The sequence below is a fragment of the Ranitomeya imitator genome, chromosome 5, assembly GCF_032444005.1.
Source record: "Ranitomeya imitator isolate aRanImi1 chromosome 5, aRanImi1.pri, whole genome shotgun sequence".
NCBI lineage: Eukaryota > Metazoa > Chordata > Amphibia > Anura > Dendrobatidae > Ranitomeya > Ranitomeya imitator.
The window spans coordinates 132,895,240-132,908,144 of record NC_091286.1 but is presented as its reverse complement, the minus strand read 5'-3'; the positions used below and the strand labels follow the sequence as shown (position 1 = coordinate 132,908,144).

The window sequence follows — 12,905 nt, the reverse complement described above, 5'->3', positions numbered from 1 at the left end:
ATTCCAGAATATGCATGTCCACATAGTATATTGCACAGCCCACGTAGTATATTGCCCAGTCACGTAGTATATTGCCCAGCGACGTAGTATATTGCCCAGTCACGTAGTATATTGCCCAGCCAAGTAGTATATTGCCCAGTGACGTAGTATATTGCCAAGTGACGTAACATATTGGCCAACCACGTAGTATATTGCCCAGTCATGTAGTATATTGCCCAGCCACGTAGTATATTGCCCAGTCATGTAGTATATTGCCCAGTCACGTAGTATATTGCCCAGCCACGTAGTATATTGCCCAGTCACGTAGTATATTGCCCAGCCACGTAGTATATTGCCCAGTCATGTAGTATATTGCCCAGCCATGTAGTATATTGCCCAGCCATGTTGTATATTGCCCAGTGACGTAGTATATTGCCCAGCCACGTAGTATATTGCCCAGTTACGTAGTATATTGCCTAGTGACGTAGTATATTGCGCAGCCACGTAGTATATTGCCCAGCCACATAGTATATTGCCCAGCCACATAGTATATTGCCCAGTTACATAGTATATTGCCCAGCCACGTAGTATATTGCCCAGTCACGTAGTATATTGCCCAGCCACGTAGTATATTGCCCAGCCACATAGTATATTGCCCAGCCACATAGTATATTGCCCAGCCACATAGTATATTGCCCAGTTACGTAGTATATTGCCGAGCTACGTAGTATATTGCACAGCCCACGTAGTATATTGCCCAGTGACGTAATATATTGGCCAGCCACATAGTATATTGCCTAGTGACGTAGTATATTGTCCAGCCACGTAGTATATTGCCCAGTTACGTAGTATATTGCCTAGTGACGTAGTATATTGTGCAGCCACGTAGTATATTGCCCAGCCACATAGTATATTGCCCAGTTAGGTAGTATATTGCGCAGCCATGTAGTATATTGCCCAGTGACGTAGTATATTGCCCAGTGACATAGTATACAGCACAGAGCCACGTAGTATACTGCCCAGTGACGTAGTATATTGCCCAGTGACGTAGTATACAGCACAGAGCCACGTAGTATATTGCACAGCGAAGTAGTATACAGCGTAGAGCCACATAGTATATTGGCCAGTCACGTAGTATATTGCCCAGCTACGTAGTATATTGCCCAGCCAGGTTTGTCACAGGTGAAAAAATAAAAAATAAACATATACTCACCTTTCTGAGGGAGCCCTTGTAGTCCATGGCAGGTTCCGGTCCCAGGGTTGGCATTAGCGCAGGACCTGTGATGACGTCGCGGCCACATGACCGTGACGTCATGGCAGGTCTTTGTCGCGCAGGCGTGCAGGGCCTGTGATGAAGTCACGGTCACATGACCGTGACATCATGGCAGGTCCTTCTGCCACCGGAACTTGCAACGGAAGATGGCGGCCGGCGCGAGCTGCAACGGAGGGTGAGTATAGCAGGTTTTTGTTTTTTTAAAATTATTTTTAACATTACATTTTTTACTATTGATGCAGCATAGGCAGCGTCAATAGTAAAAAGTTGGGAACAAACAGGGTTAATAGTGGCGGTAACGGAGTGCGTTACCCGCGGCATAACACGATCCGTTACCGCCGGCATTAACCCTGTTTTAGCGGTGACCGGAGGGGAGTATGCGGGCGACAGGCACTGACTGCGGGGAGTAAGGAGCGGCCATTTTCTTCCGCACTGTGCCCGTCGCTGATTGGTCACGGCCGCCATGACAGGCAGCTGGCGAGACCAATCAGCGAATGAATAACTGTGACAGACAGACAGACAGAAGGACAGACAGAAGTGACCCTTAGACAATTATATAGTAGATTTTTTCCCTTTTTAATGTTTTATTGGTCCCCTTAGGGGGCTTGAATCTGTGATTGTCTGATCACTTGTACTATATATAGCAATACCACATTATTAATGCATTTAGTAAAAATCAAGCTCTACTTTGAAGCCTGGCATTTTAAGGAAGCTCTGTGATGACTTGCACAGATATTTTCAACAGACTCCAGGCTGTCATAGCATAGAATGACCCCCCCCCCCCATGTTGCGCTGTTAATGCCACTGTCAGAGGATGACAGCAGCATTTAATAAGTTAACAGTTATAGACGGAGCTGTTAGAGGTAGGTACTGGTTGCAACACACAGCCATTATCTGCCGAGTTTGGGGCAACCTAACCCCATTGTCAACTTGCCCCATACTTATACTGCAGAAAGTCGGTAAAGGGTTAAATGCCATTGGTGACCCCTTAGATTTGAGTATTCGAAATCCCCTTTTTTGTCATTAACTGCTTTTCTAACAGAAGTTGTAAGCCAAGTCGGGTCCCCTGTCTCAGTTGCAGACGCTGAATGGTGGAAGAAGGAGCTACCAGCTCCCTATTCCTCCATTGTATTCACAGCTATGTGCATCTTGAGGAAGCAGATAGTGGTGACATTGGGATGTCAGGTAGGAGAGGGTGTCCACACAGTGCAGTCTGTGGGCCACTGTTTTCATCCCTTCCATTGTCTTGGTCCATGGGCTCAACAGGAACAGCCAGAGGGCCGAATGTAGCCCAAGGACCACACTTTGCCCAGGTCTGGTCTTTAGGTTTTGTGTTTTATTGAAGTTTATCCCTATTCACATGAAATTACCTGATTACAATACCAGAGGCAACCCAAGGACACCTGTGTCACTGTTTATGGAACATTACAGGTTTACTAATATCTGGCAGCCCACTTACTGCAATGCTGATAATCTAGTAGGTACAGTCTTTCTCAGCAGCCCAGAAAGTAAAGCATCGGTATAATATCTACCTGCTCTTCTGCCATTTAGACATTTCCGACAGAAAAGTCCTCTCCACCAAGCTTGAAGTTTAGAAGATGCAGCCTCTTCAACATAGGTCGGGGTTCTATTTTGCCAGGGAGGGGGTATTTCAGTTTTGTGATCTTAAAAACATAAAAAATAGTTATGAACATAAAAGTTAAATTGAAAATATGAACAACTTACCACTATTGGCTGTTTATATCGTGATATCTTTGGTCTCATGCTCTCGTCCGTGTTCATACAGAGCTCTAAAAAGAGTTGTGTGCTGTACTTTTGTAATAGGCTAGATGTATGCTTCATCTAGAAAGAATCTGGTGATACTAAAGGAAAATGTGGATCCATGGACAAGTATTGATAAAAATACCATTCCAAAGATTCTCATGTTGGTATGAGAATTTGGGAGGGCATTTGTATTACATATGTGTAGTAAGGTTCCCAAAACCATAGTCACAGTAGTTATAATGCATACCTTCATCTAAGATACTTCACCAAAACTCTAACTTGTTTGTTTTTCTCTTGTTGTCCATTAATTTTCTGTAAAAATGTATCAGATTACCATAATGTATGTTGTTAGCATATCGTATTCATCCATTTCGGCCATGGTCACAGACAGTAGCCATGCAGAAGTTTGCCATGTTAATTATATTAAGAACTGGGTTCTGCTGATTTCTGCCTATTACTTTTATTAAGGGGTTTGTCATACAAATAAAAATATACAGAAGAAACATATACGGTACTTTTTTTTAACTGGTCCCGTCTCGACATAATGGAAATAGCCGGAATTGCCCACTCAGCCAATCACTGGCAAAGGCGACACTGCTCCTACCAAGGATTGGATAAACTTGTTCTTTTTTTCGCCATTTTGCATTGTTTGTTGAGTAAGTAGAAATCAGCAGGAAGCAGATTAGATGCAGACAGAGCAATGGAGGATCAGGGAGAGAATCAATTCTTCTCTTATTTTATACAAGTATTGACCTTTATTCACTTGACAAGCCCTTTAAATGAGTCCTCCTGTTTCACAAAATCCTGATTCCCGGATGCAGTTTTTTTTAAAAAAAACAATCAAACTGAGCCTTACTCACGCTTTCCTGGTCCACCGTAGAGTCTCCGCTGCTGCTCCCAATGCCAGATCTTGGCGGCTGCGCTGAAAACATTGCAGTAGCCAATCAGTGAGCTCAAAGGCATCCCATCTACCCTGGCAGAGCTGCCATGCTCAGTGATTGGCTGCCACTCTGTGACATCAGCATGGCAGTCAATGCCAGATACTTGGAGTAACGGTAGACACTCAACAGTGGACCTGGGGAGGGTAAATAGATTTTTCATAACAAAATTCACCTGGGACCTGGGATTTTCTTAAAGGGGACAAATCCTTTAAATCTCTGAAATAGTTCCTCACTGTTTTTCTTTATATAATTTGTTTTAGAATTGAAAAGTATGACATTTTTCATCAAGAGGATCTATCAACCACATGAGCAACACATGGTTACAGCAATTTACCTGCCAAGAACTCACTACAATTCCTATAACCTTGAAACCTTTAAACAGCATTTTCCACAATTATATAGCTGCTATCTGTGCTGCACGTGATAAAGGATGTGCATTTCTTAGAGCCACAATAAAGCTTTCATTGCCATTGCAGTCATAATCTCTGGGTGTTTCTGATCCAAGCTTATAACATTTTACAATAGTAGAAATGAGAGCACAATTTATGGTTAAGGTCGCATATCTTGAAGAATTTCTTAGGAAACTGAGTCTGATTAGTTGGGATTACATTTCATATGCTTTGTCTGGAAATGGACACAGATACCTTGCATGGAAGTAGATTCTGGTGTCAAATTAGCTGAGAAATCCAATGTGAAGACTCTATAAACAAACATCAAGTTTTGTGTAACTTTGTTCCCCATGGCTTCAGTCATAAGATGCCACAAAGCAGTATGAAAAGTCTGAAATAGAACCAGAGCAAGACGTTACATGTATTCTGCAATATAGAACAATACTGGCCTGTTGTCTCAAGTTAGAAATGAGCTAAGAAACTCTACTCCATTACAAGTATGTGGTCTTCTGCTACTTACATGGCGATGACCTGTCACATAGCCATATGAGGCCAGTGTTTGGTCTTATTTTACCTTTTTTTTTTTAAATCCGCCATACGGTTCCAGAGATATGGGCCTTTTTACTTAGTGCAGTTATTTCTATGATCTCAGGGTTCCTTGGGGGCGTATCTCTAGGCTGCTCTGCATTATTACCCTGTGAGCTCTGCCCACTTGGCAAAAACTATAACCGGTAGGATCATATAAAAAGCCCCATATTTCTGGAACCATATGTCAGCTTTTATAAAAATCCTAAATACTCATGGGAGCAGCAGGAATAAAGTATGAGCAAAAAGTTGCTGCAACTTCTGACCTGGTGACAGGTTCTTCTTAAATACGAAATAAATAATAATAAACATATTTAAGCTCAGTACATATAACTAATAATTCACATCTCTCATTGTCTAACTAAACAGAAATGAGAGCCAACAACATAAAGGCGGACATATTATTTGGGCAACCTACAGCCCAAGGCGTAAGATGGGCCATTTCCACCACCAAAGCAGAAAACTGCTTCAGAGACACATCGATTTTTATAGTGTTGTAAGGAGGAAGACCGGACCACGGGTACCTGTACCGAGCCCGGAACTGTTGAGGCTGCCTCCCTTGTTGCCTGGGGGGAACAAATGAGGAGCGGGACTGACCTCATGACCCGGGTAGGAGGGGCAGCTCAAAAAGCAAAGTGTGCGCAGCCGCAGGCAGTTTGGCAAGAATTAGCAGCCGCGTTAGCAGCGTGCTCCGTCCTCTGAGCACTGGCGCTGTCATGGGCTGCGTTGTTTGGTCCCCGTCGCCTCCAGTGTGACCGCTGCAGAGAGAAGTGCCATGCGCTCAGTAGCTGCCAGAAACAGAAGTGCAGTGCGCTCCGGGACTGTGAGTACCGCGCACGTGCAGAGGAGATAAGGCCGAGTACCGGATAGACTTTTGCGGCCTAACTTGCCACTTGCTTTCCACCCGTTTACATTTGACTCTGAGAGTGCAGCAGCCATGTTTGTTTCGGCCGCACGTGCTTATGGACTAGGGGCTCAGCGGAAGGTACTGGAGCCTGAATGCTGCCGCAAGAAGACGGACCATGGCTTAAAGGACCCCATCTGAGGACATCGCCCGGCCGCTGTCAGTCCTACAACTTTTTCTCCTGCGGAATCATCTGCTGCAGAGTACCATACAGGACGCGATAAGTTCTTTCATTGGACTGCTATTGTTTTACAATTGCTACACCTATTATCCCTCCTTAAACCATTAACCTCCCTGCGAGGAATGAATTCCCTGTTTATTAAATTGTTATATCTTGTTAACCCTTGCTCTGCCTCTTGGCTGTCACTGCATCCCACAACCTGCTTACAGTGTCATTTTTTTCCTCCCATCCTCCAAGAAAATTTTTTTTCCGTTTCACATAGATGTATGCAAGATTGTTTTTTTTTTGTGGGACGAGTTGTAGTTTTGAATGAGATCATTTATTTTACCACTCAAAAGCACTGGAAAATTTGAAAAAAAAAAATTCCAAAAGTGGTGAAAATGCAATACCACAATTTGGGATTTTGTTTTTATGGCCTTCAAAAATGACATGGCAACATGATTCTCCACGTTACCAAGATTATGGCCATCGCAAACGCATATATTTTTTACTTATGATTATTTAAGTGGTGATAAAAAAATGCCAATTTGTAAACAATTTGACTGTGTCGCCATATTCCGAAACCCGTACCAGTTGCATTTTTACGTTGAGCTGTGTGAGGGCTTTTTACAGTACATAGTATTATTTAATCACTTTTTTGGAGTTTCATCTTTACGGCATTTACCAATCAGATTAATGAGTTTATATTATCATAGATTGGACTTCTACAGATTCCACATGCTTCTTTTCTTCTCCTTCTTTATTTCATTATTTTTAACGTGGGAAAAATGGAGGATTCAATTTTTTTTCTTTTTTAAACTTTTTTGTTTTACTTTCCTTTGTAGTCCCCTTAGAGGACTTGAACCTGTGTTTGATCGCTTGTACTATATACTGTAATACCACAGCATTGAAGTACAGTTAGGTCCAGAAATATTTTGACAGTGATACAAGTTTTTGTGGAGCGCCCACCAGGGACATGGGGATACTCGGTTCCAAGCAGTTTCATCACGGCAGCAGTGACCTGGTCCGTGGCCCTGGTCATCCAATAAAAGAGTCAAAGAAATAAAAGGAGAATTGTAAATGTTTGTGACGCCACCTGGGGTATTTGGCAATAAAGGTGATGTTAGCCGACGCTGCTTAAAGAGACCGCTGGGGCTGATGGTGATGCAGCAGAGTTGGTACAGCTCTCCACAGGCAGAGCTTTAGTCCCAGGGCACTTAGGTTGTAAAAGATGAAGATGTTGATAGTGGATGTGGTGCAGTGGGATGGCGCAGTTAATAAGTGTGAGGACACAGCAGGGTGCAGTTTCCAATGCTTTACTCACAGTTCTTAGTTCTTAGTTGCCCCAGCCGGGGTGCTGTGTCCTCTGAGTTTGTGGTCCAGCCAGCTCTCAAGGAAATTGGGTGCACTTTCCAGAACTCCATTTCTTATGTCCTTGCCTGGCTGTCTCTCTGCGCTGGCTTCGCCTCTCCTGCACTGCACCTGCCACACAGTGTCCCAAGCCAGCAGCCACGGGCGGTGAGCTCTAGTCCCCCTGGATCCTATCTGGCTGACTTTTCAGCGAATGCGTGCATATGTGGCTGTGTTTCTTGCAAAAGCCACAGCCTCTGGTTATCTAGATGAGTCCTTAGTTTCTCTACTAGAATGGGGCTGGTCCCCTGACTGCAACCTGGTCCCTCTACCTGACTATGGTCAGCGTGAATACGAGCACCACGGGTGGACTTCTCACTACCCGTGCCTCTAGGACCCCTTCCTTCTGTAGTTTCACTTTCCTTCAGCACATCTGCTTCTTTTCACTTCCTCTTACTTACTGACTAACTTTCTAGATCTTTCCTGACTCCCCCTACTGTTTCCATGACATCTCTGCTTTCTCTCCAGACTGGGATGAGGCCATCCTCCCTAAGGGTACACCCAGATGCCCTGACTGAATTTCTAGTGTTGGATGCTGGTGTTAGGGTTCAGTGCAGTGCCTCCTTACCTGAGAGCGGAATACCACACCTCTGGATGAGGTGCAGTATCTCTGTGGCGACTGGACCCCAGGGGCGCCACATTGGCATTTTAATCATTTAACAAAACATATTCAAGATAAAATTATAGAATAAATATGGGCTTCAACTGTAGAATTTCAGCCTTAATTTGAGCATATTCACATCCTAATTGGAGTAAGGGTTTAGGAATTACAACTCTTCAATATGTTTCAGCCTTTTTTTTTTAAAGGGACCAAATGTAATTGGACAATTTTCTCAAAAGCTATTTAATAGGCTACATAGGCTATTCCCTTGTTAGTTCATCATCAATTAAGCAGGTTAAAGGTCTGGAGCTGATTCCAAGGGTGGCATTTGCATGCTGATACTGTGAACCCACTACATGCAGTCAAAGAAGAAATCCATCAGAGAGATACAGTAGCAGAAATGTTCAGAATAGTTAAATAAACAGTTTTGTACATTCTTAAAAAAGAGCACACTGGTGAGTTTGGGAACTAAAAAACTCTGGATATCCACAGAAGAAAACAGTGGTGGATGATCACAGAATCCTTTTCATGGTGAAGAACACTTTCCGGAAATGAGGTGTTTCAGTATCTAAGTCCATCATGAAGAAAATACTTTATAAGAGTAAATATGGAGGGTTCACCATACGGTGCAAATCATTAAAGGGAATCTGTCACCTCATTTTGGCAAATTAAACTGCGGCCACTGCCATCAGTGGCTTATCTACAGCATTCTGTAATGCTTTAGATAAGCCCCCGATGTAACCTGAAAGATAAGAAAGACAAGTTAGATTATACTCATCCAGGGGCGGTCCCGGTTCAGGTCCATTGGGCGTCGCAGGTACGGGTCCAGCTCCTCCCATCTTCATACGATGTCGTCATCCTCCTTGCTTCTGTTGCGGCTCCTGTGCAGACGTACTGATTTGCTCTGTTGAGGGCAGCCTAAAGTACTGCAGTGCACAGGCGCCGGGCCTCTCTGACCTTTCCCAGCGCCTGCGCACTGCAGTACTTTGCTCTGCCCTCAACAGGGCAGAGAATTATGCCTGCGCAGGAGCTGCGACAGAAGCAAGGAAGAGAACGTCATCGCATGAAGATGGGAGGTGCCTGACCTGGACCGTGATGCCCATTGGATCAGGACCACACCGGGCCGCAGCCCCAGGGGAGTATAATATAACTTGTTTTTCTTATCTTTCAGGTTACATTGGGAGCTTATCTACATAATGCTGTAGATAAGCCCCTAATGGCGGTGGCCGCAGTTTATAGGGCCAAAATGAGGTGACAGATTGCCTTTAACCCCTTCACCCCCGGAGCTTTTTCCGCTTTTTCATTTTCGTTTTTTGCTCCCCTCCTTCCCAGAGCCATAACTTTTTTGTTTTTCTGTCAATATGGCCATGTGAGGGCTTATTTTTTGCGGGACGAGATGTACTTTTGAAATATACCATTGGTTTACCATGCCATGGAACAGAAAACGGGAAAAAAATTCCAAGTGTGATGAAATTGCAAAAAAAAGTGCAATCTCACACTTGTTTTTTGTTTGGCTTTTTTGTTAGGTTCACTAAATGCTAAAACTAACCTGCCATTATGATTCTCCAGGTCATTACGAGTTCATAGACACCAAACTTGTCTAGGTTATATTTTATCTAAGTGGTGAAAAAAAATTCCAAATTTTGCTAAAAAAAAAAAAAAAAAATGCGCGATTTTCCGATACCCGTAGCGCCTCCAATTTTCGTGATCTGGGGTCAGGTGAGGGCTTATTTTTTGCGTGCCGAGCTGGCGTTTTTAATAATACCATTTTGGTGTAGATACGTTCTTTTGATCGCCCGTTATTGCATTTTAATGCAATGTCGTGGCGACCAAAAAAACGTAATTTTGGCGTTTTGATTTTTTTTCTCGCTACGTCATTTAGCGATCAGGTTAATTCTTTGTTTTTATTGATAGATCGGGCGATTCTGAACGCGGCGATACCAAATATGTGTATGTTTGATTTTTTTTTAATTGTTTTATTTTGATTGGGGCGAAAGGGGGGTGATTTGAACTTTTATATATTTTTTATTTTTTTAATATTTTTAATCACTTTTTTTTTTTAATTTTGGCATGCTTCAATAGCCTCCATGAGAGGCTAGAAGCATGCATAACTCGATCGCCTCTGCTACATAGAGGTGAAGTACAGATCACCTCTATGTAGCAGAAATGCAGGGTTGCTTTGAACGCCGACCACAGGGTGGCGCTCAAAGCAATCGGCCATTATCAACCATAGAGGTCTCAAGGAGACCTCTGGTTGTTATGGCGATGCACTGCTGACCCCCGATCATGTGACGGGGGTCCGCAGTGCGAGTACTTCCGGCCGCGCGGCCGGGAGCGCTAGTTAAATGCCGCTGTCAGCGCTTGACGGCGGCATTTAACTAGTTAATTGGCGCGGGCGGATCGCGATTCCGCTCGCGCTCATTGCGCGCACATGTCAGCTGTACGAAACAGCTGACATGTCGCGGCTTTGAGGTGGGCTCACCGCCGGAGCCCACCTCAAAGCAGGGGATCTGCCAGCTGACGTACTATTCCGTCAGCTGGCAGAAAGGGGTTAATAAGCCTTCATGAGCTTGTGATTTTCCGTTTTTGCATTTTCATTTTTGCTCCCTTTCTACCTAGAGACATAACTTTTTTATTTTTCTGCTAATATGGCACTGGTAGGGCTTGTTTTTTGCGGCACAAGTTGTATTTTTGAATGACACTATAAATTGTACCATATAGTGTACTGTACCTTTTTTTTTAGCATTAAATGCTAAAACTGACCTGCGATTTGGATTCTCCAGGCCATTATGAGTTCGTAGATACCAAACATGTATAGATTATTTTTTATTTAAATGGTGAAAAAAAATCCAAATTTTGTAAAAAATAAAAAATATGCACAATTTTTGCAAGAACCATACTGTCTCCATTTTTTGTAATCTGGGGCTGGATGAGGGTTTATTTTTAGTGCGCTGAGCTGATGTTTTTATTGATACAATTTTGTGGTAGATACGATATTTTGGTCGCCTGTTATTGCATTTTATTCTTATTGCAATGTTGTGGAGATCAAAAAACTATAAGCCAGGCGTTTTGATTTTTTTTATCATTGCGCCGTTTACCTATCGGATTAATTTTGTTTATATTTTGATAGACTGGGCGTTTGTGAATGCAGCGATACCAAATAAGTGTTGTTTTTTATTGTTTTATTTTGAATATGGCAAAATGGAGGTGATTTAAACTTTTATATTGTTTTAATATGTTTTAAAAAATAAGTTTCTACATTTTACTGGCTTCAATAGTACCTTTAGGAGACTTGAAGCTGCGATCATCTGATCACTTGTGCTACACATAGCATGGCTTCAGAGATCTGCAATGACAAGCACGGGAGTGTTCTGCAGACCCGTGGCTGTCATGCCAACCCATCAGCACCCCGTGATCATGTGATAGGAGCGTCGATCGGTGGAATTTGTCAAATTAAATCAACTGTCAAGTGCCTGAAAAGATGTGGGCTCAGAGCTGGAGGCCGTATCAAATGCCGGGACATGGCCTATGACGTACTTATACGTCATAGGTCATGAAAGGGTTAATAATAGAAGGGCCAGATTAGACTATGGAGAAGGCTTGGAATGGCTTGTGATCCAAAGCATACCACATACTTTGTAAACATGGTGGAGGCCGTATGATGGTATGGGCATGCTTGGCTTCCAATGGCACTAGGACAATAGTGTTTATTGATGATGTGGCTGAGGACAGAAGCAGGCTGATAAATTCTGAACTGTACGGGGTGATACTTTCTGCTCAAAGTCAACCAAATGCAGCAAGGATGATTGGACGGCTCTTCACAGTATAGATGGACAATGACCCAAAACATACTGTGAAAGCAAGCCAGGAGTTTTTTAAGGCAGAGAAGTGGAATATTCTGCAATGGCCGAGACAATCACCAGATCTCAACTCCATTGAGCATCATTTCACATGCTTAAGGCAACTCTTCACATGCTTAAGACAAGGCAGAAAGACCCACAAAAAAGCAACAACTGAAATCAGCTGCAGTAAAGGCCTAGCAAAGCATCACAAAGAAGGAAACCCAGCGTTTGGTGAGGTCCATGGCTTCCAGACTTCAGGCAGTCATTGCCGGAAAAGGATTCTCTACAAAGTATCAAAAATGAGCATTTTATTCATTTTATTCATGTTAAAGCTAATTTGTCCAATTACTTTTGAGTCCCTGAAATTAGAAGGCCCTTTTAGAAAAATAGTTGCAATTCCTAAACTTTCACAGGATATATTTGTTCCATCCTTTTAATTAAACTTGAAAGTCTACACTCCAATTGCAACTTGTTATCACCAAGATTCGGTCACTGTCCAAATATTTCTGGACCTATCTGTATATAATAAAAATCATGGTCTCCTATGAAACCCAACCACAGGAAGAAGGGCCTTCACCAGACATCTGGCTGTCATGGCGGGAGGGACTCATGGGTGTGTGGAAGCTTTGCGCTACCAGCTGCTGGTAGATGCAAATCCTGGTTGTATGACGAAGCCACTGTCTGACAACAATGATGGAAGCTTCAGTTTTTGAATTTGCATCAAAGAATAGGACCCGACATAGACGCAAATTTATCATACAGTTGTATGTTGGGAATAGAGGTTAAGATGAACAACTGGACTACAATGGCCCATATACTAATATTGCACAGAAGTCCGTCCCTGGAACAACACTAGGATAAGAATATCACAGAAATAAAAACTCAATAAATCAGGAATTTCTACACCATCAACACTTGTTGGAATTCCTTTGGAATCACTGTGATTTGATAACTATTTTAGGAAGCCAACGTGAGACCCCTATCACTTGGCTGGCCTTATACCTGACAGAAGGTAATAGCAACACTTGGTAACTAGCAGGCCCCTAGCAGCCCTACT

General features: G+C 43.0%; 1 protein-coding gene across 2 annotated transcripts in view; it reads right to left on the bottom strand.

Moving 5' to 3' along the window:
- The window catches only part of ADGB (androglobin), a 591,174-nt gene that overhangs the window by 305,203 nt on the left and 273,066 nt on the right, over window positions 1-12,905 (bottom strand). For both annotated transcript variants that reach the window (XM_069769164.1, XM_069769163.1), the window contains exons 21-22: window positions 4,602-4,737; window positions 2,785-2,916 (exon numbers count right to left, since the gene is read on the bottom strand). In XM_069769164.1, the coding sequence (XP_069625265.1) occupies window positions 2,785-2,916; window positions 4,602-4,737 (268 nt within the window). The remainder of the gene's footprint in view (window positions 1-2,784; window positions 2,917-4,601; window positions 4,738-12,905) is intronic.